The sequence below is a fragment of the Acomys minous genome (genome assembly GCF_964271855.1).
Source record: "Acomys minous genome assembly, chromosome: 6".
NCBI classification, from domain to species: Eukaryota; Metazoa; Chordata; class Mammalia; order Rodentia; family Muridae; genus Acomys; species Acomys minous.
In genome coordinates, this window is record NC_140487.1 from 59,022,690 (window position 1) to 59,050,618 (window position 27,929).

General features: G+C 36.1%; 1 protein-coding gene across 5 annotated transcripts in view; it reads right to left on the reverse strand.

The window, feature by feature from the left end:
• Positions 1-27,929, reverse strand: part of STK31 (serine/threonine kinase 31) — a 72,009-nt gene that overhangs the window by 19,424 nt on the left and 24,656 nt on the right. For 4 of the 5 annotated variants that reach the window (XM_084787326.1, XM_084787327.1, XM_084787330.1 and 1 more), the window contains 10 exons: positions 26,707-26,881; positions 24,967-25,082; positions 22,340-22,499; positions 21,462-21,584; positions 6,978-7,157; positions 6,411-6,527; positions 5,132-5,251; positions 4,010-4,141; positions 1,312-1,413; positions 6-86 (listed from right to left, as the gene is read on the reverse strand). In XM_084787326.1, the coding sequence (XP_084643452.1) occupies positions 6-86; positions 1,312-1,413; positions 4,010-4,141; positions 5,132-5,251; positions 6,411-6,527; positions 6,978-7,157; positions 21,462-21,584; positions 22,340-22,499; positions 24,967-25,082; positions 26,707-26,881 (1,306 nt within the window). The remainder of the gene's footprint in view (positions 1-5; positions 87-1,311; positions 1,414-4,009; positions 4,142-5,131; positions 5,252-6,410; positions 6,528-6,977; positions 7,158-21,461; positions 21,585-22,339; positions 22,500-24,966; positions 25,083-26,706; positions 26,882-27,929) is intronic. The other variant, XM_084787329.1, reaches the window with a different exon arrangement.

Sequence of the window (27,929 nt, forward strand, 5' to 3'; positions counted from 1 at the left end):
CTTACCATGTATTTAAGCAATCCTACTTCAGGGTACAGCAGAGGCAGCTCAGGGAACCATTTCTTGGTCAAGCTATTCAGCTTTTCCTAAAATTGGAAAGCATTTTTATTGTAGGTCAACATGTATTCAACTGAGCATAATTGCTTTTCAGGAAAATATATTTTTATCTGCCTTCTGACATCTAATAAGATAATCTTTAATTTTTTACTCCTACTTGAAGAACTATCTTTAACTTTTTTTACTTCTACTTCAAGAACTATTGAGCAAAACATGAGTTACTTCATATTCAAAGTAAAATTAAAAAGAAAATGTTTTAAAAAGAAAATATTGTAATTTTCATAATAAACTGCTGTCATTTCTCAAAATATTAAGAACATAGTAACATTTTAAAGTAATGACTATTTAGCTGAGGAAGAAAATCCTACAAGCCTTGAGATGATGATGATGATGATGATGATGATGATGATGATGATGATGATGATGGGTATATAAATCTACATAAAGCACTCTGAAGCAAATAAGAAAACTGAGAATCTTTTCAAAGAAAAGTCATGTATGGACATGTTTACTACAGAAAACTTCTAAACATTTATCAGATTTTATCCAAAGACTCAAAGATATGCCATAGTTTCATAAATTTGGTAAATAAAGCTTGACACTTAAAATGTCTATTATTTTCATACTGTTTTTACTTTGAATAACTATCCCTTAACAAACTTTTCCTTATCTCTCAGAAATAAAATGCAATATTCTTTCCATTGTGAGGAAATAGTAGATGGGCTGATTTTTCTAAGGCCACAGGATTAGGAGTGGAAACAACGGTGTGACTATTTTGTTACATCCCTCACGTGGATCAAGCTGCTCCATTCATCTTTTGTCTGGCTGGTCTTGGTTTTGGTTTTGGTTTTGGTTTTGGTTTTCAGAGACAGGGTTTCTCTGTGTAGCCTTGGATGTTCTGGACTTACTTTTTAGACCAGCTTGGACTTGAATTCACAAAGATCCATTTATTTCTTATTGCTTGTTAAGCTAACTAAGGTGTTCATTTAAATCTGTGAGAATCTCTATGCCTTAAGTTAAATAACAAAAATTATGCATATGTGTGTGCTACAAGCTCAATTCTAAAAGAGATCAGAAAAATATTATATAGAAGTTGAAGTTCAACTTACTACTACTACCACTGAGAACATTATTCATGTAAACATTACTATGCCAAGATAATGCCTCTAGTGTATGGTTATATGACATCTATGTTTTTAAATTCAACCTCTTGTGTAAAATCTAATTTAAAATTTCAGAATATCAAATACTTACATATTCCTCCCTCTCATGATAAATTTCCTGAAAGACACTACTGCGCAACTGAGTTATTTCTTGCTTTATTTTCTCAATTTCAGTTCCATCATGGTCATCAGACTTTATCAGAAAGAAAAAACGGTCAACAGGCTTATTACACTACACTAGAATGAAAACAAGTGTTCCTCTAAGAATTAGTGCGATTTCATAGTTAACCACTCTGTGGTTCTCATGCGTCCTTCAGTACCTAGCATACAGCAGGTCTTCTAACATTAATAAATCTGTTTATTCTAACACTTGCTTCTCCCAAAACCATAAAAATATCTAAATAGAAAAATTATTACACATATTTTTAAGTTCCTGCGCATTTTCTTGAAGATAAAAACAGATCATTTCCATCTTAAATATTTAGAGTAGCAACTGATTTGGATTCAATGAAATATTTACTTGAAATTGGGATATTTACAGCACACACAACAAAGAAAAAGATGAGTATCTAGACTACCTATTATGAGGAAAATCTATGATTCAGAAATATTCCATATGACTTCAATGTAGATAAGGTGTGTTAAAATGTATAACTGTATTACAATGTTAAATATGTCTACAGAGTCTATAGCCCTAGTGCAATGAATGTGCCCAATCTCATCAGATATATTTCTACAAAAGTTAAAAGTAAGACTGAGGAACACCACCTTCTCACATCCTAGAATACAAAAAACAAAACAAAACAAAAAAAGGCAACCTCTTAAACTGTAATTAGTTATAGAATTGCTTCCAATTAAATGCTAAAAAGATGAAGCGTTATAAAGTTGGATGAAGATATACTTTAGATCTGTTCTGTACATAAATAAAATCTTCAAGAAAACTCAGAGAATTACTAATTTTTTCACAAAGTTTCATGCCTAAGAAAGAAGGCCCAGGGATCCCGCTCAAACTAAGGCACCAGCCAAGGACAATACAGGCGGTAAACTTTAAACCCTTACCCAGATCTAGACAATGGTCAGAACAGTCTCCACACTTGAGTGGAGAGTGGGATATTTCTTTCTCACATACTCTGGTGCCTCACATTTGACCATGTCCCCTGGAGGGGGAGACCTAGTGGCACTCAGAGGAAGGACAGCAGGTTACTGAGAAGAGACTTGATACCCTATGAGCATATACAGGGGGAGGTAATCCCCCTCAAGAACAGTCATAGGGGAGGGGAATAAGGGGAAAATGGGAAGGAGGGAAGAATGGGAGGAGACAAGGGATGGGATAACCATTGAGATATAACAAGTATAAATTAATAAAAAAATTAAAAATAAAAAGAAGGGTAGTCAAAATTGGAAAATCCTAATCCTGCCAGGCAGTGGTAGCACACACCTTTAAGACTCAGGAGGCAGAGGCAGGTTATTTCTGAGTTCAAGGGCAGCCTAGTCTACAGAGCACTTCACAGAGAAACCCTGTCTCCGAAAAAATAAATAAATAAGAAAAAAATATCTTAATCCCTCCAGCTCTATTATCATGTGAAAACAACTTTTAAAACTTGCAAAAATATTCTATCAATATTAAAGTAAGTTTACAAAAGTGACCATAATCTTTAAAATTACTTTATCACAAAATTCTACCTTTAGAAATCAGACGAAAGCTCAGTCAGTGAAGTACTTGGTCTTGTAAGTAAGACCTAAATTAAATACCAGGAACCCACATTTAAAAAAACAAAAACTAGTTGTATGAAACTTTAATTGCTACTCTAGGGAGGCAGAGACAGGTGGTTCCTTGGAGCTAAGCCTAACCTGTTTGCTGAGCTCTAGTCCATTAACACACTATCTCCAAAAAATAAAAATAAAGGTGAACAGTGCCTGAGGAATGACAGCAACGCTGTCCTCTGACCTCCATGTACATGTGAGCACCCATACATGTGCACACTCATGAAGAAAATCCCAACCTCTGGGAAAATATTCTATATCTAAATGTTGTGGGTTTGTATTGTAACAAATATTCTAACAGTCTAAAGGAAAAAGTGTTTTAAAAATTATTCCACAATTTTCATGTTACTAAAAACCAAGGTAACAATGTAAAACATTTAACTTTTTAAATATTTAATTACACGGAAGACATGCTTCAGTATGAATGTCATTTCAAATTTACATACAATTCCACATACAGAGATAGAAGATAAAGTCCTGGCACCTATGAGATTGCCCCGTGGGCAAATGAACTTGCCTCTAAGTCAAGTGACCTGAATTCAATTCCCAAGACACGGGTGGCAGAAACAAAGAACTGACTCTTACAAGTCATTCTCTGACGTCCACATGTGCACAGTGGTACAGACACACCCATACACTACATATGCTAAATAGACACTAAATGTCACTAAAATAAATAATTCTTCATAAATATCAAAGTACATACCACAAAAATATGAATACAATAGTTCTCTGGTTTTAGAGAGTGCAATTATACATGGCTTTATAAAATGGTTCAACAAAAATAAGAAACAAAAACACAGGCTAGAGAGATGGCTCAGAAGTTAAGAGCACTGTGGGCTCTTCCAGGGGTCCTCAGTTCAATTCCTGGCAACCACATGGTGGTTTGCAACCATCTATGATGTAATCTGATGCCATCTTCTGGCATGTAGGTGTACATGTAATTAGAGTGCTCATATACATAAAAAAATAAGTAAATCTTTAAAGAAACAAAAACACATTAGTTAGAAGAATTTTTTCCTTACTTCTTCCAAATTACTCTTCTCAACCAATTTCCATCTCAATTGAGCTTTTAAGCCTTTCAATGTCTTCTTAATGGACAGCAAGTAATCCACACTGGGGCTCTTATTTAAACAATCAAGGATCTGATTTTTAAACTGTATGAGAGAAAGAATACCATATTTTCAAACACATGAGACAACAGTCAGCGTTATTATTCTATGAGTAGCTAGGTTCAGAGTAAATATTAAGAAAATTCCATAACTTTCTATAAGGAAATACTACCAACTGATTTTCTAATTGTCCACATTTCTGTTTAGAAGAATCTCAGGTTCCGTGTCCAAAATACTAAAGGAAACACTCTTCAGTTCAACTAAGATATGAAGTTAGACACACAGTACTGACACAAATACAAACTGAAATTAACGGTGAGAGTCTAAGTTGAAATGATTTGTCTCAAAATTGGTTGATAAAGTGCATCAAGTTTCATAATGTTCATTCGTTTTCATTTAAAAAGTAAAAATTATACGAATCTGAGAAGATATACATGAAGTTATCTTCAAAGGTATGTAAAACATTATTTATATGATAAACAAAATAGAAGAAACCCCAACATCCAACATGATAAGGTTAAATAGCATATTTATGCAAGAATAAAAATCATTCAAAAGGACAGTAAAGAATCATTGCACCTATGGGAAAATGTTCAATATATTATAAAGTTATGAAAATACATCCACAAGATAATGAAACACCAAGTGTGTGTGTGTGTGTGCGTGTTTGTGTGCGTGTGTGTGTGTGTGATTATAGATGTAGATGAATGTATAGATGAGTGTAACTATCTCTTACACTCAAACAATGTTTTTATTTCTCAAATTCCTGTATATGGTAAATTTCCTACAGAAAACAATGACAAAGATATCTTTAAGTTAATAAGAGACTCAAATATTCTAAGAGTCACTGAAATATATATTAACAATAAAATCACCATTCATATTCTATAGTAAAGTCAATTATACACCAGACCACACAGCTATACCATTTTTCTAGGAGTACTAATTAACACACTGGATGTTAAACTACTTGAGAAAAATTTAACAAGTAAAAACCACAAAGTATCAATTCCATAAAAGAAAACAAGATCCAACCTCAACACTGTCCTTGTACTTGGAAAGCAAGATGGCAATGAACTTTTCCTCAGAATGAATCTTCTGCAGCACTTGACTGTACGTGCTTAAAATAATGTCCTGGTCTACAACACCTTGCTCCTAAATGAAATTATATACATAAATAACAAAATGGTTAAAGTCTTTCACAATAATAGATAAACTTCAAAATGAAAGCGTCTTTGAAAACTGCTATATTCATTTCAAGTTATTTCTCAAATCTTTTCTAGACAGAATACTGGCATCAAAAATTCTCATAGGCAGAATGTTATCCTCATTACACTATAATTTATTTCTGAAGCTGTCTGAAAGAATATCAGGACAATCAACATTCTGAACATAAAAAACAAACAGTAGAAAAAAACTCCAGTACTTTATTTTTAGAATCTGTCTCTAACCAGCAATTTCTAAAATCAACTCTTATAAGAACAACAAAATCAATTTAATAGAGAGCATAATAAATTATAATTTATTTTAATGCATTATACATAAAATTTCAAGGCAATGGAAAGCACTGCCACTGAGACTTTGGAAAGCAGGCTGAAGAGCTGGGTAAGTATCCGGTAAGCAGGCCTTAGAGGTCTAGATTATAGAGTACTCCTCAACACTTATACTAACTGTTCGTTTACATGGCAATACAGACTGTACACAATTAAGGGATCCCACTGTGTCCATGTCCAAAGTCTGCCCAGATTCTATTTAATTTTCACAAGATTTAATGAGTATTTTCTTAAATGTACTGGGTATGTTGTACTCAGAAACCAAACTGTACAGAAAGCCAATCTACATAGAGTAAGAGGGAGAGATGTCCTAGAATTAAACATTAGGGTTTTTTTAAATGCAAAATGTCCTATTCAAATGAATACTGTCTTCCTGTGAAAGACACTGAATTGTATTTGGATTGGAACTTAACAGTGTAGTTGTTCAAGCAGGCCTATAAAAAAAATAAATAAAGGTCAGTCTTTTTTTTTTTTAATTATTTTATTATTTTGTATAGAGTGCTCTGCCTGCATGTACACCTGCAGGCCAAAAGAGGACATCAGATCATATTATAGGTGGTTGTGAGGCACCATGTGGCTGCTGGGAATTGAACTCAGGACCTCTAGAAGAGCAGTCAGTGCTCTTAACCTCTGAGCCCTCTCTCCAGGCCCCTTGAAGGTCAGTCTTAATTCTGTTTAGCAAAAGAAGTCTTATTGGCTAATACAATGCAGATAGCAAATAACACTGCTGTCTCAAAGGAAACAATAGTAACATTACTCACAATGAGAGCTAGATCTAGCTCTTTGCAGACACATGACTCAGTCTTCTCTAGAATTTCGTCAATATTACCAATCATGTCTTCTGAAGTCAGTGATTCATCCAAAGACAGATCAAAAACCTTATTTGAAAAAATAAAACCATGGTGTAGTTCAATTAAGTAATTGATTAGCATTCATTGTACCTACAGACCTGAAGTACTACATGAGGCTGTACCATGGAAAAAAATAGAAAAAGTAAAACTCCAGGAAAAGAACAAAGGATTCACCCTTGTAAAACTTATACAAAAAAAGACAAGATACATAAGCATAGTATGCTTCAAGAAAACTGGTGGCTAAGACAAGTGGTCAATCAAATGACAACAGAAAAACAGAAACAAAAGCAAGATGGGCTTTTTTTTATATAATAAACAAACAATCTTACTCAGTTGTGATAGAAAATCCTGACTTCCCAGTCTTAACTCTGATAGCTAGAAGCAGATAATGTCAGCTCTGAACAAGGAAGAGACACAATAAGAACGTGTATACGATCTGCTTCCTCCACAAACGTGCTGACTGGGAGCTCTGCTTACCTTCTGGCTGTTCTGGAACCATGCCACAAGACGCTGCAGAGAAGCTTCTGTCTCGCTCCTAATACTGGAGAACTCTTCTCTTTTGGTACACTGCCAGTCATAAAACTTTCTAAGTGTTTCTTCAGAGCTCATTCCTTCTTTGGCCTTTCCATACACTGCTTCTAAAGAAGATGATAAGTCCTAAAGATAGAAATATTCATTTGTTAGAGTAATTAACTGATTGGGGCGGAGGGTGAGACAGGGTTTCTCTGTGTAGCCTTGGCTGTCCTGGACTCACTTTGTAGACCAGGCTAACCTCGAACTTAGAGAAATCCACCTGCCTCTGACTCCTAGATACTGGGATTACAGGAGTGTGCCATCATGCCTGAATCAAATATTAGGATTTAAGTACCATGTTAGGGTCCAGGAGACAGAGTATAATATTGTTGCATGCCTACTCTTTAAAATGCATAAATATAACTAAAGACAGGAGAAAATATCCAAATTAACAAAAGTAGAAATAAAATGGGAGACAAGCACTGAGAAAATTCAGAAAATCAAAAAACATACTTTGAAAACCTCTATCTGGGGCTGCAGTGATGGCTCAGCAGTTAATAGCACTGTCTGCTCTTCCAGAGGACCCAGTTTCAATTCCCAACACCCACATGGCAGCTCACAACTGTCTGTAACTCCAATTCCAGGGGATCTGACACTGTAACACATACATACAGGCAACATCTATGCATCTAAAAAAAAATCATTCTTTAAACAAAAAACTATATTCCACCAAATTAGAAAAAATCTAAAAGAAATGGCAATTTTTAAAATATATATACCACCTAAAACAAGATCAGATAAGCAACCAAAACAGACCTATATCCCCTAGGGAAATAAAGGTAGTGATTAAAACTCTCCCAACTAAACTATTCCCAGGGGCAGAAATTTTTAGCACAGAAGTCTATCAGACTTTCAAAGAAGAGTAATGCCAAATTATTTTGCAAATAGAAAACAGAAGAAGCATTGCCCAAACCATTTTATAAGGCCACAGTTACCCTGATACCTAAGTCACATAAAGATCCAACAAAGAATGAGAACTTCAGACCAATTTCCCTCATGGACATTAATGCAAAAATACTCAATACTTGCAAACCAATTCTAAGAACACACTGAAAAGATCATCCATCACGATTGGGTAGGCTTCATCCCAGAGATACAGGGATGGTTCAGTATATGTAAATCAAGAAATGTAATCCACCATATAAACAAACTGAAAGAAAAAAACACATGATCATCTCATTAGATGTATAAAAGGCTTTTGACAACATCTAACATTCATTTATGATAAAAGACCTGGAGAAATCAGGAATACAAGGGCCACTCCTCAACATAATAAAGGTAACTTGCAGCAAGCTCATAGCCAACATCATCTTAAATGCCAAGAAACTCAAAGCAATTCCACTGAAATCAGACACAAGACAAGCTTATCCATTCTCTTCAAACATATTCAAAACAGTACTTAAGCCTTAGCTAGAACAATAGCACAACTAAAGGAGCTCAAGGTGATAAAATTTAGAAAAAGGAAGTCAAAGTATCTTTATTAACAGATGATACAATAGTATTCATAAATGACCCTAAAAAGTCCACCAGGAAATGGTGTCAGTCCTACAGCTGACAGACACTTTCAGCTACGTAGCTGGATACAAAATTAACTCACAAAAAATAGTAGCCTTCCTATACACAAATGACAGACTGAGAAAGAATCAGGAAAACAGCACCTTTCACAATAGCCTCAATAATACAAAATATCTTGAGGTAACTCTAACCAAAGAAGTACAAGAATTATATGATAGAAACTTTCAGACACTGGAGAAGGAAACTGAAGACAGTATCAGAAGATAGGAAGGTCTTCTAGGCTCATGGATCAATACAATTAATACAGTAAACCTGGACATCTCATCAAAAGAAATCTATAGATTCAACATAATCCACATTAAAATTCCAACACAACACGTCATATCTTGAAAGGACAGTTTTCAGCTTCATATGGAAACACACACACACACACACACACACACACACACACACACACACAGCCCCCTCAGGATAGCTGAAACAATCTTTAATAGTAAAAGAACTATAGGAGGGATCACCATCCCCAACCTCAAATTATATGACAGAGCTATAGCAATAAAAACCACATGGTACTGGCACAAAAATAGATACCTTGATCAATGGAATTGAATGGAAGACCCAGACACACATCCACACACCTAAAAACACTTGCTTTTTATAAAGAAATCAGAAATAGAGATCGGAAAAAAACAGTATCTTCAATAAATGGTGCTGGTCAACTTGGATGTCTGCATGTAGAATAATGCAAATAGATCCATACTTATCACCCTACACAAAACTCAAATGGATCAAAAACCTCAACATAAAACCAGATATGGTGAACCTGATATAAGAGAAAAAAGTACATAGCTTTGACTCATTGACACAGGAAAAGGCTTCCTGAACAGAACATTGTTAGCACAGGAACTAAAATCAACAATTAATAAATGGGACCTCGTGATGGCAAAGGACACCATCATTCAGACAAAGCAGCAGCTTACAGAATGGGAAAAGATTTTCACCAACTACACAGTCAATAAATATATCAAGAACTCAAAAATGTGTATGTCAAGGAAATAAATATCCCAATTAAAAATGGTACAGATTTAAACAGAATTCTCAACAGAGAAAACTCAAATGGCTGAGAAATACATTAAGAAGTGTTCAACATCCTTGGCCATCAGGAAAAGACAAGTCAAACTACTTTGAGATTTCATCTTACACCAATAAGAATGACTAAGATCAACAAAACAAGTAACAGCTCATGTTGGTGAGGCTGTGGAGTAAAAGGAACAGTCATCCATTGCTGGTGGGAGTGTAAACTCATACAGTCACCATAGAAATCAGTGTGGTGGTACCTCAGGAAGATGGAAATAGATCTACCTCAAGATCCAGTTATACCACTCTTGGGAATATACCTAAAAGACACTCCATCTGCCACAAGGACACTTGTCTGACCATGTTCATTCTCACTTTGTTCATAACAGCCAGAAATTGGAAATAACCTGGATATCCATCTGCAGATGAATGGATAAAACAAACGTGTGGTATATTTACACAATGGAATATTACTTAGCCATTAAAAATGAAATCATGAAATTCACAGTTAAGTGAATAAACCAGAAAAAGAAAACATCCTGAGTGAGGTAACCCAAAGCCAGAAAGACAAATATGGTATGGGTTTGGTAACTATGGACATTACCTGTTAAATCAGTGATAAGCAAGCTACAATCCATAGAACTACAGAAGTTAGGTATAGAGTAAGGGACTAGGGGTTGAGGGGCAGATAGAGCTCTGGGAAATAGAATTTTAAAAATCTATTGAATGGGAGTGCTAGAACAGGAAGATCAAGTGGGGAGATGGAAGAAAGAAGTGGTAAGAGAGGGAATACAGGGAGTGACAGCTAAAATAAAGGGCCATTTGAGGTAGCATGGAAACCTAATACAGTGGAAGCTTCCATATATATATATATATATATATATATATATATATATATATAAATAACTCTAACTGAAGTTGCTAAATGGAAGAGACAAAGTCCCAACTGGACATCTCTTGTCACCAAATGAAGTTTCCAGTCCAGTAATGGATTAAATTTAATTGAGTTTTTGGCCAAAGCGGTCCCACAGTAACCTCCAAACAACTCAGGCTGTTGCCAAGACTATAGGTGCTCTCTACAAACTGACAGCAAGAACCCATTGCTGAAGACAACACCTACACAATTCTTGAACTTGGAGAAGTTAATCTGGCCCCTACATAGAGCCTTGACCCTGAAGTACTAGTATCTTTGGTACTTTGTACATTACCAAAAGAGAAATGTAAGTACCAACCCAGCCACAAACCCTTTGACCTACGGTATCATCCTACCTTCAAGATAATGCTAGTGCAATGGTAGTACAAAGCTTGTAGGAGTAACCAACCAGTATCTGGTTTAACTTAAGGCTCAACCCATGAGATGGGACCCATACCTGACACAGCTTGGGTGACCAAGAATGTTTGACCAGATATCCTTGGGACCTAGGGTAAAACCAAATACGTTTGGTGTGTGTGTGTGTGTGTGTGTGTGTGTGTGTGTGTGTGGTGTTTTTAAAGAACAATAAAATGACTCTTAATGACATTATACTGCACTCATAGATCAGTGCCTTGCTCAGGCATCATTAGAGAAGCTTCTTACTGAAGCAAATGAGAACAAATACTAAGACCCACAGCCAGAGAATTTGGAGTCAGAGACCTTAGAACATACAGCCCTAAGTATAATGTCCCCATCAATTCCTTCCCTCGGGGATCAGGGAACCCAGCAGAAAAGAAGGCAGAAAGTGTAAGAGACAGAGGGGATGGAGGACATCAAGAAAACAAGGGCTGGAGAGATGGTTCAGAGGTTAAGAGTACTCACTGCTCTTCCAAAGGTCATGAGTTCAATTCCCAGCAACCACATGGTGGCTCACAACCATCTATAATGAGATCTGGTGCCCTTTTCGGGCTTGCAGGCAGAATACTGTATACATAATAAATAGATCTTCTTTTGAGAAAAAAAAAGAAAACAAGGCTGTCTAAATCAATAGGACTGACACAAATATGAACTCAATAGAGATTAAGGCAGCATACACAGAGCCAGTACAGGTCTGCACCAGATAGGGTCCTAGAGCTGAAAGGAGAAGTGGACACATGCCCCCATCCCTAATCCAAAAGCTATCTCCAATTGATAACCACTTGCAAATGAAAAATTAAGGGAGTCTCACTGGAGAAACAAACAACTCTGAAGGGTAGGCTGCATGCCCAACAGTAGATGGCCAACAGAAAATGAACTCAACAGCATCTTTGGAAGTTCCTTGTCTCAGAATGTTGTGTCAGGGCTTTTCCTTTTAAAAATACATACATAAATGCAAATACACACTTACATACATACACATACATACATACATACATACATCTTTATTTTATTTATGTATTCTTTTCTTCTCTCTTTTTGCCTACTAGTTCTTTGAGTATGCATTATGACTTCTACTTAAGAGTTTTTATGGGATTCCTGAATGTGTGAATGAATGGGTCTCTGTGTCTATAACTATTTCTTGTGCCTTTGTTTGTTTGTTTGTTTGTTTTCCTTCTGTTTGGTTATTCTGTTCTATTCCAATGTGTTAGTTTTTGCTTTATCTTATTATGTTTTTATTTTATAATCCATTGTTTGTTTTCTAATAATAGAAAGAAAAGGAATGGATTCAGATGGGAGGAAAGGTGAGGAGGAACTGGGAAGAGGGATGGGAAATTACTATCAAGATATATTATGAGAGAAAAAAATATCTGTTTTCAATAAAAGAAAAAACAAATTTTATAAATAAGTTATTAGCTATTAGAACAAAACTAGGAAGTGACTGCTTTAGACTATAATATTTACTTATTGATCATAAATTAGAAGCATTATATTCTTAGATTTTTACCTAGTGAAAAATATCTTTTCCCTGACTTTAAGTATCACTACTGTTTGTTCTGACATGGAAATTTCTAAAACATTGGTAAGTAAAAGCAAAACAAAAAACAACAAAATTTGCAAATAATTCAAAATAAGTAAAAATGTTAAAAATGTAAGTACCTAACACATTTTTGAAGGACTGGAAGAGATCCAGAAGTCAGCCAACAGTCTGCTGGCTTTTTCTAGGAATCAAACTCTTAAAAAATCAAAACTCTTAAAAGAAGGGGAAAGTTTAATAAACCCCAGAAATTGTTATCACAAAACCCTAATATAACATCTACCCCCAAGAAGGCAGAGAATAGCCAGTGCTTGGCATTACACTAATGAACAGTCACTCAAGTGGGGAGCAGCCTATTTAATAGCTTAAAGAGGAGATTCTTCTTCATGTGCCTACTCTTCCTTTTACTGTGGGAAACAAACAGCACCAGAAAGAGGCAGTGGATTATATGTGGACTGATTAAGAACGCAGATGAGGTAAAATGACAACAGGACACAGAGTTGGCCAGGCCACGTATTCTCTTTCTTTCACTCTTCCCTGAACACATGGCAACACTTCCATCCAAGGCTGTATGTAATCGCTGGAAAAGAGTTGTGACTGAAGTAGAGGAAATGAGGGGGGTGCATTTCTAAAGGTTAGAACCATGTAGAAAAGAAATTAAAAATAGATTATTGCCAGAATTCTAAAAGAAAAGTAACTTTCAGGTCTAGTACCTCATAAAGAATAAAATAATTTTTTCACATGAGAAACTAGAGTAAGATCCCCTGAAACATTTAAAACCTCACAAAGCCAATTCTAAAAAGGCCTCTTTAAAAGCATTCTTACAGAAAATAATCTACATATGGAAAACAAGAAATGTCAAGCAAACTAGGAAAAACAAAATAGAAAATAACTATTTTATTTAACTAAACTATCACATATAATAAGCAGAATAAGCAGTGACTTAAATCCTAGACAATTATGGCTATTCCACCAGCTGACTGTGAGGAAAGAGATAAAAACACAAAGGGAAGGCATCTATGCCTTGAACTCATTGGCACAGGAGACAACTTCCTGAACAGAACACCAACAGCTCAGGCCCTAAGGTCAACAATTAAGAAATGGGACCTTATGAGGCTGAGAAGCTTCTGTAAGGCAGAAGACACTGTCAACAGAACAAAGCAACAGTCTACAGACTAGGAAAAGATCTTCACCAACCCTACATATGACAAAGGACTAATATGCAAAATATATATTTTTTAAAAAACTCAAGAAATTCAACACCACCAAACCAAATAGCCCAATTAAGAAATAGGGTTCGGAGCTAAACAGAGAATTCTCAACAGAGGAATATCAAATGACTGAGAAACACTTAAAGAAATGCTCAATTTTTTAGTCATCAGGGAAATACAAATCAAAACAACTCTGAGATGCCATCTTACACTCATCAGAACGGCTAAGATCAAAAACTCAAGCAACACCACATGCTGGCGAGGATGTGGAGAAAGGGGAACACTCCTCCATTGCTGGTGAGAGTGCAAACTTGTACAACCACTTTGGAAATCTATCTGGCACTTTCTCAGAAAAGTAGGAACAGTTCTACCTCAAGACCCAGCTATTACACTCCCTGGAATATATCCAGAAGATGCTCCAGCACACAACAAGGACATTTGCTCAACTATATTCATAGAAGCCTTATTAATCTGGAAACAACCTAGATGTCCCTCAATTGAAGAAACGATAAAGAAACTGTGGTACATTTACACTATAGAATACTACTCAGCTATTAAAAACAAGGAAATCTTGACATTTGCAGGCAAATGGATAGAACTAGAAATGATCATCCTGAGTGAGGTAACCCAGACCCAGAAAGACACACATGGTATAGACTCACTTACAATTGGATACTAGCACAACAGGGATATCCTCTGAGAGTCTTCATTCAGCAGGGGGTTGGGACAGATGCTGGGACTTGCTATTGGGACTCCGGTGAGAGAGGTGTGGGAGAATGGGGAGACTGAAGGTCCCAGAGGGCCCAGCAACCCTACAAGACGACCATCAAGGCTGGTGGATCTGGACTCAGGGGGCCCTGCACAAAGTACCTTACCAACCAAGGACAACGTATGCAGTAAACCTAGACCCCCTATCCACATCTAGCCAATGGACACAGCATTCTCCACAGTCATGTGGAGAGTGGGGACTGCCTCTGACATGAACTCTGGTGCCCCCTATTTGACCACTTCCCCTTGGTGGGGAGGCCTGGTGGCACTCAGAGGAAGGGGAAGCAGGCTATCCAGATGAGACCTGATAGGCTGTGATCATATGGTGGGGGAGGAGGTCCCCTTCTGTCACAGGCCTAGGGGAGGGGAATAATGTGAAAGGGAGGGAGGGGGACAGGAAGACATAAGTGAGGGTTAACAATCAGGATGTGACCTGAATAAATTATTTTAAATAAATAAGTAATTAAATAAATAAAAAGAAAGTATAAAATGAGAAGAAAACTTGACTAAGATACAAAACCAAGAACACAGAAATGAGTTCTAATCAAACAGAAATTATAGACATGTAAACCAATTATGCTACCAACTAAAAGACAAATTATAAGTTTGACTCTAAAAATTTGATACATTAGTGTGTTAGCTATGAGACAATTTTAAAAGTGGATATACACCTGGATGTGGTAGCATATACTTGGAGTATCCCAAGTTCAAAGCTGGCCTAAGCTCCATAACAAGAATCTGTCTCAACATACCAAACCCCTCCCAATAAAAAAAAAAAAAAGGTCCCTGGTGAGAGCTGGGATGGGGGCAGCTCCCAAGACTCTATTTGGGTGACCCTAGCTGAGGATCCAGCACCAAGGGATACGCAGCCTGAAGAGGCCACCTCCTGTAGCCAGGTGGGACTGTGGGGGAAGGGGTGTGCAGCTGGGACCGGGAGGAAAAGAGGGCCAGGGCTGCAATAAGGATGGAAAGTGAGTAAGTTCATTAATGGGGAAAAAGTTCCCTGGATAAAAGCTTTTTTAAGTTTTTTAAAAATAGTTTTAGGGGTCTTTTTAATTTGTTTAAAAGGAAAAATCAAAAATGGAAAAAATATTAACAAAAGAAAGAAATTTTGAAAGAAAACTAAAATTTCATCCCAAAATACAAACATGAAAAACGTCAGGTTTATAGGACGTTTTAAGAGAAAATAATTTGAAACACATTATATCTATGAGTACATTAATGTCAAATATGGCAGTACTGAAGCATTTTGAGCTAAATAAACCTAAGACAGATAGATGTCAAATAGAACAAAAATGCCTTTTAAAATGATGCATTAATCAGACCAAATACTAAGTCTCGGGAAAGATTAGGTCTTGGGAATAACAGATGCACAGTCATTTCATGCAAGGGCCAACTGCATACATAATGGCAGTGCCCTAAGATTAAAAACTCCTACTATTTAGTGATAATGCTATAGCTTTCATGACACAATACTGACACATCTCTGGTGTTATTTCTATAAGAAAACCTTCTGTACTTCCAATGAGATAGAAGAGTGAAAATAAGAAGCATGATCTAAGTTTATAAAACATAAAAAAAATGTACAAATGTACAGTTTTTAATGTTTTAAATACGAGTCAAAAATATTACTATCTTATGTATTTACTATCCTCTACTTTGTTTTTAAAACAGTAAACACCTCCTGTTTAAAATAGTTAACTACAAGGCAGCTTCAGATGAGTCAGTCCTTCATAAGATACTTCAGAAGGTGGCGCTGTCAACAAAGGTGATGAACAGACCTATGCCTTTTGTTACCCATTGAAGACCTTCCTGGGAGACAAGATAGGGAAGTGGAAGCCAGTGGGATTCATGATTAAGTGTCTGTATACGCCTAGGCATTGTGCACACATCAGTTTAAAATCAAAATAATTTAGGTTAAAAATAAAAATCTAATAGGAAAAGCTTATAAACTAAAACTCAGAGAAAATACCATTTAACATATGTACAATTTATCTATTTTTTAAATAGTATAAGAATCAAATTTTTTTAAGTGAAAAGGTTATATAAGAAAGTTAATTTGTTGAAAAAACTTTGCATGAATTTCATATAACCTATATAACACCTATACATTATTCATGAAGCTTAGAATAGCAAACTGTAGTGTTCTCGGCCTTCACATTCATGTTTTCAGAGTTTAGATAGTAGGAGTCATGCTAGTATGCCTACAGTAGTCAGTACAGTGGAATGGACACATTTTAGTCCAGGAATAGTTCTTTGAAAAAACTCAACTAGATTGACCAATCTTCAGTCAAATTAACCAAAAGAGAGAGGATCCAAATTAAGAAATTAGATACGAAAAGGGAGACATTATAAGAGATACACAAGAAATTCAGAGAATTATAAGGACATATTGTAAAAATCTGTATTCCACCAAACTGGAATCCCTAAAAGGAATGGATGAATGCCTTGATATATATGACCTACCAAAGTTAAATCAAGGTGAAAATAAACAATTTAAACACATTCATCCCATAGTCCCTAGTGAAATAGAAGCAGTAATTAAAAGTCACCTAATCAAAAAACAAAACAAAACAACAACAACAAAAAAAACAAGACCAAATTAATTCTGCACAGAATTCTACCAGACCAAATGTCTGGCAAAGAAGAATGTCAACACTCAAAATATTTTTTAAAAATAAAAACGGAAAGAACATGATCAAATTCTTTTTATGAAGTCATTATTACTCTGATACTAAAATCACATAAAGATTCAACAAAAAAGTATAAACCAATATCTCTTATAAACACAGATGCAAAAAATCTCAATAAAATACTTGCAATCCAAATCTAAGAATGCATCAAAAACACTTGATCACCTACTATGATCAGAATGGCTTTATTCCAGAGATGCAGGGGTAGTTTGATATACATAAATCAATAAACATAACCCATCACAAATAAACTAAAATGCAAAAACCTCATGATCACCTCATTAGATATAGAAAAAGCCTTTAACAAAATTCAACACCCCTTCATGATGAAAGTCTGGGAGAGACCAGGATACAAGGAACATACATCAACATAATAAAGGTGATTTTACAGCAAGCAAATAGCCAACATCAACCTAACTGGAGAGAAACTCAATACATTTTCATTAATATCAGAAATAAGACAAAAATGTCAACTCTTTCTATACCTATTCAATATAGTACTTGAAATTTTAGCTATAGCAATAAGACAACTGAAGGAAATCAGGGTATACAAATAGGAAATAAAGAAGTCAAATTAACTTCATTTGCATATGATATGATTTTATACATTAAAACCCTAAAGGCTCAGCCAGGAAACATCTACAACGTATAAACACCTACAGCATAGTAGAGGAATACAAAATTCACACAAAAAAATCAATAGCCTTCTTATATACACAAATGACAAACACACTGAGAAAGAAATCAGGGAAACAGTACCTTTCATAATAGATTAAAAAATAAAATATCCTGGAATAACTCTAGCTAAGCAAGTGAAAGATTTATAAAATAAAAACTTTGAAACCTTACAGAAAGAAATTGGCAACATCAGAAGATGGAAATACCTCCCACACTCATAAATCAAGAGTTAATATTGTGAAAATGGCCATCCTAACAAAAGCAATAGATTAAATACAATCACCACCAAAATTCCAACACAATTCTTCACAGAAATGAAAAGATAATCTTCAACTCCATAGTGAAACACACAAAAAAGGAGAGCCAAAATAATCCTAAGTAATAAAAGAATTGCTGGAGGTCTCACCATCCCAGATTTCAAGTTGTATTACAGAGATCTAGTAATGAAAATAGCATGTTATTGGCATCAGAACAGACAGTGATCAACTGACTAGAATTTCTCACACCTACAGACACTTGATTTTTGACAAAGAAGCCAAATGTACACAGTGGAGAAAAGACAGTGTGCTAGTCAAACTGCAAGATGCATGTAGAAGAATGAAAATAGAACTGTATTTATCACCCTGTACAAAATTCAACTTGTAGACCAAGAACCTCAGTGTAAGATCAGATACCCTGAATCTGACATAAGAAAGTGGGGTATGAACAGGATGAACATATTAGCACAAGAAAGAACTTTCTGAACAGGACCTAGGTAGAGTACAGGCATTAAGGTCAAAGATTTAAAAAACTAAAACCAAGCAAAACAACAACAATCTGTACACCAAAGAACAGACACCATCTTTTTTAAAAGTTGCTTCTACAGAATAGGAAAATATCCTTACCAATTATAATCTGATAAAGGATTAGTATCTAAAAGATACCAAAAAAAAGTAACTGTACATCAAGAAAACCAAATTTAAAATGAAATATAGAATTAAACGGAGTTCTCAGAAGATACAACAGCTGGGAAACACTTTTTTTAAATGTTCCATGTCCTTAGCCATCAGGGAAATGCAAATTAAAACAGCTTTGAAATTCCATCTTACCCAAGACAGAACAGCTAAAATTAAGCAAATGATAGCACATGCTGGCAATGATGTGGGGGGAAAACACTTTATTCTCTGTAGATGAGAACACAAACTGGTTTAAGGCACTATGGGAAAGAGTGTAAAGGTTCCTCAGAAGGATGAACTAGATCCACTATAAAATCCAACTATACCACTCTCGGGCATATACTCAAAGACCCTCACATCTTATTATAGAAATACTTGCTCAGTCTTGTCCATTGATGCTCTAGTCATAATAGCCAGAATTTGGTACTAGCCTAGATGTCAATCAACCAATAAATGGATAATGAAATTAGAGTTAATTTATGGAATATTATTCAGCTGCTCAAAAAATGAAGGTATGAAGTTTGCAGGAAAATGGATGAAGCTAGAAACAATCATCCTTTGTGTGGTAACCCAGACCCAAAAAGACAAACATTGGATGTTTTCACTTAGAGTTAGATGTTAGCTTTCAAGCTTTAGATGTTTCATTTAGAATATCCAGAGAGGTTAGGTAGCTCATTAGTGACAAGAGGGGAGAAGAAGGCCTTCCAAGAAAGGAAATTTAGAATGTAGTATTATAAAAGAATAATGAGGAAAATAGAATGGGAAGAATAAGTGAGCAAGAAGAAGGGAGGGCAAGATAAAGGAGAAAATATACAGAAGGATAACTAACACTAAAGGCCTTTTTTTTTTTTTTTTTTTTTTTTTTTTTTTTTTTTTTTGCTTTTTCGAGACAGGGTTTCTCTGTGTAGCCTTGGCTGTCCTGGACTCGCTTTGTAGACCAGGCTGGCCTCGACTAAAGGCCTTTTGAAAAGCCATGAGTACTATTCTAGAAGCTTCCTAAAATATGTGAAAATAAATTTAATGAAATTATCATATAATGGGAAAGACAATGGCACAACTAGATATTATACAAAAAAAAAAAAAAACAAACCCTAATACCAGAAATGAGTTACACTTTACAGAGTCATTGGCCAAAGGGGTTCACAGACCCCACAAACATTACAGGCTACTGCCAGTGTTACTGGTTGCCCTCCACAACATGATGATAAAGCCTTATTGCTGAAGACACCACTTACTTAATGCCATCAAACATGGAGAAATCAAGCTGGTGCCCAGCTAGAACCTTCCCCACCACTAACTAGCATTCATGATACTGGAAGGTTTTATACACGAGAAGAGAGGGAATCATCAATCTCACCCATCAATGAACTCTGCAGCCAACAACAGAAACCTGCCTGCAGGATTATAGTGATGCAACAATGGCACAAGTATTGTTAGGAGTCATCAGCCACTTTTGAGCTAGAGTTAAGGCCCACTTCATAAGTGGAAATCACTGACACTGTTAACTAATGAAGCCAAGAACCAGAAACTAGAAAGAGCATGCACCCTGTGTGAAAATCCAGCACTACTGTGCTGAGTGAACATAAGCACAAAGCAACTCCTAATGACATACTGTTATACCCACAGTTCAGTGAATCGCTCGATGCTCATCAGAAAAGCTTCTTGCAGTAGATGACAATCAATACAGAGACCCACAAGTGGATAATGTACAGAGAGTGAGAAACCTTGGAATATTCAGCCCTAAATGGAAAATCTTTATCAAACCCCTGACCTCAAGCCTCACTGATCTGTTCAGAAGCAGCTGAAAGATTTTAAGAGCCAGAGGTGGTGTTTTACTCCAAGAAAACAGCATTTTCCAGATATAACAGGAATAATGGTGCACATACAGTCACAGTGACTGTGGCAGCATACACAAAACCTGCACAAATTCAAGTCAGACAAAATCCCAACACAGACAAGGAGTAGGCACAAAATCCCATCTCTAACCAATAACCAGTTGGTAACTGCTAAGAGATAAAAAAGCAGTTCTCTCCAATGAAGTGACACCAAGTACATATCAACCACACTCCAGAGCAAGTCTCAAGCTTAAGGACAGTTGACCAACACAAAATGGCCTCCATACATTTTGTGTATTTTTTTGTTGTGGTTTGGGGAATTTTGTCTTTTTTTTTTTTTAAGAGAGACAAAACATTAAATTGGGTAAGCAGGGAGGTAGAGATCTGCAATGACAGAGTGGGGGGAAATACAAGTTAATATGAATTTTAATGCCATTAAAAACATGGCTGAGGGGACTGCAGAGATGGCTCAGCAGTTAAAGAGTACTGACTATTCTTCCAGAGGACTCAGATTTAATTCCCATCACCCACATGGCAGCTCATAACTGTCTGTAATTTCGATTCCAGGGAATCCAACACCCTCACACAGACATACATGCAGTCAAAACACCAATGTACATAAAATAAAAATAAATAATTTTTTTTAAAAAACGATTGAAACATTTTATCATATTTCTAGGAAAAATCAGCAAAGAAGGAAATGTTTTTACAGTTATCAGTACTATCTAAAATCTCAATGTTAATACTGATTTCAACTCACAAAGAATAAACTTAATTTTAATGTATACTTAATATATATTAATTCCAACCTGCAATGTTTTTAAGCGTTTATCAAGCGGTAATTCATCTACTTCCAGAATAAAAACATCCACGGCCACAAACAGCTTCTGTTGTACTTCATTTCTTTTGGCAATCAAAATATTACCTTCATTCTGAAGAAAGGGAAGTAGAATGGTCACTATTAGACACCAGGAGCTTTCACACATTTACCTACATGCTTACTACTTGAAATACAACATTTAAGTTCAAAAATCCTGCTAAGTTCTTTTTTCTCTATTTTTACCATGATGAATGTGCACCTTTAAATACACATACATATAATTTCCTAGATAGACAGATTTCAGTCTTCATGCTCCTCTCCCTTCACACAACTACCTCTCAAGACTGTGTGGTTTAGTCAGTAGATAATAATGCGTCAGACTCCAATACTGTAGTGACATAAAACACACTACTCAGACCAAAATACAAGGCCCATGTTAGCAAGTTTAGAAGTCACCTGAGTTAAAGCTGAGGCACTCAAAAGCCACTATTTCTGTTAAGTCCTCCACAAGCTTAGTTTCTGAAAGCCCTGAAAGACATACCTAGTTGTAAGAACCCTATTTGGGTGTTTTATATCCTTCCTAATACAGATACAACAGGAATATTTACCATAAATAATCTTGACTATCAACATGGTTGAAACATTTTACCAGATTTCCAAAGTTACTCAAATATTAAATATACACACAAAACAGGAAAAGATTTCTGTTAACAATATATCTAGTTGCCAAATACCTATCCTAACTTTATCTTAAGGTAAACACTTATTTTATGTAAATAAAGTATTAGTATCCGTCCCTATACTTCCTGAAAGAGTCAACAGATTATATATATATATATTACACACACGAGAAAATTCTTAACCCACCTCATTATGACAGGTTTGGATCTTCTCCTGAGCCACATTATATTCAGCCCAAATTGTCTCTAACTCATTCAAAGATGCTAAAGTGGTAAAGGACCCTTCATCCAACACTTGCATAGCATCTGAAAGATCATTTCCAAAGCAAATACTGATGTTAATGTGCCTATTTTTAAAAAGAAAAAAGGAAGAGAAACATCAAGAAATTACTAAGTTTGTATGAGAGAAATTCATTTAAAACATCTCAAAGTTACTATTTACATCACTGACCTATGACTAGGTACTTTTTAAAATATTATAGAAAATCATATGTAATTTGTAATACAAAGTTCTAATTAAAAATTGTGTGGCAAACTAGAGGGATGGCTCAGTGGTTAACAGACTCTTGCCAAGGACCTGGGTTCAGTTCCCAGCACCCAAGGGCAGGTCATAACTATCTGTAATGCCAGTTCTAGGGCATCTGATGCCTTCTGGCCTCCACCAGGCTTGGATGTGGTACACATACATACACACAGGCAAAGCATTCATACACATAAAATAATAAACCTTTTTAAATGTATTTAACAAATAGTTGTATACATACTTTGGGATAAAATATTGCTGTTAGCCAGGCATGGTGGTAACACCTTCAATCCCAGCACTCAGGAAGCAGAGGTTGCACTCAGGAAACAGAGGTTGGCAGATTTCTGTAAGCCTGAGGCCCTCCTGGTCTACACAGAAAGTTCTAGGCCAGCCAGGACCACATAGTAAGACTGTGTCTCAAAACAGAAACAACAAAAGAGATTGCTGTATTGCCCAGCTTGGCCTCAGAACTTTTGGATCCAAGCATCTTCCTGCCTCCAACAGAGCTGTAACCACTGACACATGCTACCAAATATAATAAAAGAAACCAATTCTTTTAAAAACTCTGTATAGAAAGATGACTTCCAAAATCGGCAGAATTTAAAATGTCAAAAGGATCTTTAATTTCTGTTCTATAATGGAATTTGTAAATACTTCTCTCAAAATGTTAGCTATAGTCAGTCTGATTTAGCAAAGCCATAGAGGCAGAGTCCATCTAGCCAAGATATGTTGAGTTGTTGGTTTGGGGTTTTTTTGTTTTGTTTTGTCTTTGATTTATCGAGACAGGGTTTCTCTGTGTAGCCTTGGTTGGTCTGGACGCTCTTTGAAGACCAGGCTGGTCTCGAACTCAGAGATCTGCCTACTTCTGCCTCCCAAGTGCTGGGATTAAAGGCATATGCCACCATACCAGGCTGGGTTTTTATTTTTAATTTATAAACAAAGCAATCAGAGAAGTCAGGTAATAAAATTATCACATTTTGCCTATTTTTTCTAGTTCCCAACTACATTGCCACTATCTAATAGCATATTTTTTTTTCTCAAGAATAAAGTATATTGTCATTTTGGCTCAAGTCTGGCTCAGAGCTTTGCCAATGCCACCACCTGATTTTTAACATTGTATCAAAAGATAATTAGGCTCTGAGAGACCAAATTATCCAATTCCTAAAAGACTTACAGACCACATACTATGTGAGAGATTTATACTGGAGAATATAAATTTCCACTGGAGGAGAGAAAGCAACATGCAATATATGCACTCGTGGCAACATCAAAGTATAGGTGATAAATGAATCACTAGTTTTAAGTCCAGCATGCAGCATGGAAAAAGAATTAGGTTGCTTTAAAAACTATTTAATCCATGCATTAGAAAAGAGGGACAAATTTTGTCTAACAATAGCATAACCCCCATTAACACCAAATATCTATACAGTTCTAACATCGATTTTGAGAACTACTGAATAAATGCTGTATAAGACTTGCTAATTATAATTAATTCCTTTTCTTCTCATTTTACAAATAACATAATTTTTTAGACAAGAGTACAATAAATACATACATATTAATAAAATCTTCAGCTCCAGGACACTGAAAAAAGCTTCAAATAGTACAATTAGATAAGTTGGCTCCCCATCAAACCACCACTTGGAAGCTGGAGTGGTGGGAGATCTAATTTCACTCTCAGAGATGAACTTGAGACACTAAGGCTTTAAGAGAGAACAGAAAACTGACCAAAAAGTTCTGAAAAATTTAGTCTTAGGTCTGAAACTTTCTCTTTGATGTCATAAAAATTCAAAGATTAAACCTCAAAAGCAAAAACAGTACATACAAAAAATTTTAAACAAAACACAAACTGAATAGCGATGTTTTAAATTATTATTTGCAAAAATATATTGTTGAAGGGGAGAGTCTGAAGAGATCAGCTGGGAAAGTGCTTGCCACAGAAGCACAGAGACCCACGTGGATCCCCAGAGCTGCAATCCCAGAGGGAAGAAGGGGAAAGCACATCCCTGAGCCTAAGTGGCCGAGCAGCACAGCCTACCTGGTGCGCTCAGGACGGAGAAACCCAGTCTCAAACCCAAGGCAGAAAACATCTGAGGAATGATACTAGAAGTTATGCTCTGACGTCAACATGCACCCACGCACATGTATGCACACAAACACACATCCACATATAAAACCTTCTTTGAAGCTGAAATTTTTGCTAAGTGATAAATTATCTGTCTAGTATGCACAAGACTCTGGGTTCAATAACCAGGACTTCAAAAAATACATGTAATTTTGCTTTAAAGTACCTAATTTTTTTTAATAGTTCTACTTTAGCTGCCAGATTCTTCAGCCTGGTTCCTACACAGGTCTTCAAAGTGCTTTCTAAACGCTTAGTCAGATCCATGGTAGCTGTTTTCTCTTGCTGAAACATAAAAAAAACAAAACAAAACAAACCTATCTTAGTGAGAACCAACTAGGACACTGTACTTCTAGCTTAGACTCAAATTAAATGTTAAGGGATAAAAAAAAATGGTAGCATCAGAACTGAATTGAACTGTTAGACATCTAGCTAGATCAGGTCTGAGATCCTAACTGAAAGAAATAAATGTTAAAGACTCCATGAAGCAACAGGGGACTATTACACAATTACTGCTGACTTCACTATGGTTACAGTTTGACTGGCTTTAGCTTGGGGAGGGCTGAGCTCTGGTCCAGGATACCTGTACCTAGATGTAGCAGTTTGGAGGAGGAGGCGATGGTGGGAGTAGTAGAGCTGATGGTGGTAACAGGGTCTCCCTGTGCAACCCTCGCTGGCCTGGAACTCACAATGTAGACCAGGCTGACCTCAAACTCATAGAGATCCATCTGTCTGTGTATCTTGAGTGTGGACATTAAAAATGCAATTGCCACCACACTGGACTTTGGCTTCTTTAATGTCTGCTTCTATCAACAACAGGTATAATCTTTTGGTTGGCCTGAAAACTGCTATGTAGACCTGGCTGACCTCAGACTCATGGAGATTTGTGCGCCTCCACCTCTCTAGTGCTGGGATAAAAGTTGTCATATACTACCATATACAGAAATAGATACTCATTCTTTTTGTTTTGTTTTTGTTTGTTTTTAGAAACAAGTTTCCCTGTGTAGTCTTGGCTGTCCTGGAACTCACTATGTAGACCAGGCTGGACTCAAATGTAAAGATCTGCCTGCCTCTGCCTCCCAAATGATGGCATCAAAGGTATGTGCCAACATCACCTGGCAAGACACATTCTTAAGAATATGAAATACTATCAATGGGGCTTCTTTTGAAATAATACATGAAGTATAGATTTAACAAAAGACTGAGAAAAACAAGACTATCAAAAATGGTAATAAGCAATATTAATTATGAATTCTCTTTCTGGAATGTTTTGAGATTTTTCCAAAATTTAAATTTTTTCAAGGTTTTAGGGCCTGAAGCACTAGCTTAGTCAGTAAAATGCTTGCTAAAAAACACATGAGGATCTGTGTTAGGTTCCCAGCACAAGCCATGTGTGAGTTCAAGGCCAGCCTAGTCTACAGAGCAAGTCCAGGACATTCAAGGCTACCCAAATAAACCCTCCTCCCCTACCTCACGGCAGTAGCACACATCTGTAACCCAGGACTGGAGAGGTAGAAACAAGAGGATCATTGGGGCTAACTGTCCAGCCAAATCAGCATGTTGCAGGTTCAGGGAAAGACCTGTCTCAAAAACTAAGTTGAAATGAGGAAAACATCTGACATCCACCTCTGGTCTCCATATACATGGTCACATACATGTACATGCAGCTACACACATGCATATACACACTGAATATATACACACACACAAAGAACATAAGAGAAAATATAAATGAAAAAATAAATTTCAAATAGTCAATAAAATACAAACTAAGTTAGCTTGAAGTGGAAGCAAAAAATTTTCTCCTTATATAAATATCAAAAGAGAACGGATGGAGACAGTGACGAAGAACAATTAGGAGCACTAAGCGCAAAGGTGTCACTTTCTGAACCACAAGCCACTGACATACCTGCAGTTCTTGGGCAGTCTGTTCAACTTTCAATTCTAATGCTTTGCAATTTTCTAGAAGAACCTCTTTTTCTGTTTTAAGCTTTTCATTCTCTTCAATAAGTTTCTGGTCCTGTTTAATTTTTGCCAAGCTGACATTGGACCCTAAATTAAAGTCACCAGCAGCCAAACTATCCCTGTTAAAAACAAATTCACTCATTTTAAAAAATATGACAAGGCTGTTGGAACTCAAAAACTTAAATTACAGTGACTTTTTGTAATACATCTTACAATTAATTGTGGGTAGTAAAACTACTGCCTAGCACAACATTAAAAAATAATTTAAGCTGAGCATGTTGGCACAAGCCTGAAAGCCCAGATTTTAGGAGGCCAAGGTGGAGGTATACAAAATCTGAGGGCATGTTCAACTACATACAGAGTTTGAGAACAGTCTGGGCTACACAGTGAGACTCTATATCAAAACATGAAGATGAATTATTTTGATACACACTAGCTTATATTAACTAGGGCATACTTCAACAACACTGCCTCTGAGCTCTTACTTTCCAAAGTCCTTATAACATTATCAACCCCAAAGAACAACATGAACAACAAACAGTTCTGTCAGTTTTTATAATCCCTCCTCCTTGTACCTCTTTATTTGTATAGTTCCTACACCACCAGTAAAAATCCACCAGACTGCCATGACATCATCACTTGTTTCGCCATAGGTAAGATTGTACTAATATATGTTGGAGCTAGAGAGATGTTCAGTGGTTAAGGGCACTGGCAACTCTTGTAGAGAACCCTAGTTCAATTTCCAGCACCCACATGGCAGCTCACAACCTCTGTAACTCCAAGGCCAGGGGATCCAAAGTCCTCTTCTGCCCTCTGAGGGCACCAGGCTTGCATGTGGTACACAAACATACATGTAAGCCAAACACCTACATATAAAATAGTATTTTAGATGATATATTGGTATATATGAGTATACAGTCTGACTTTCTGCCTCAAGTAGATAATTCAAAAATTAGCTAAAAGAGTAGCTCAAATTATATACACCTGAGGTAATAGATATGCCACTTCCTCTGATCTTTTAATTATATGCCACACATTAAGTGAAACAACACACTATACCTCAGAAGTATCAATTATTTGAACAGTTAAGTATTAAAAATAAAGGTTGAGGGTAGAGATCAATTGGTAAAGTATACACATTGAAAGCATCACACCTTAGATTTGACA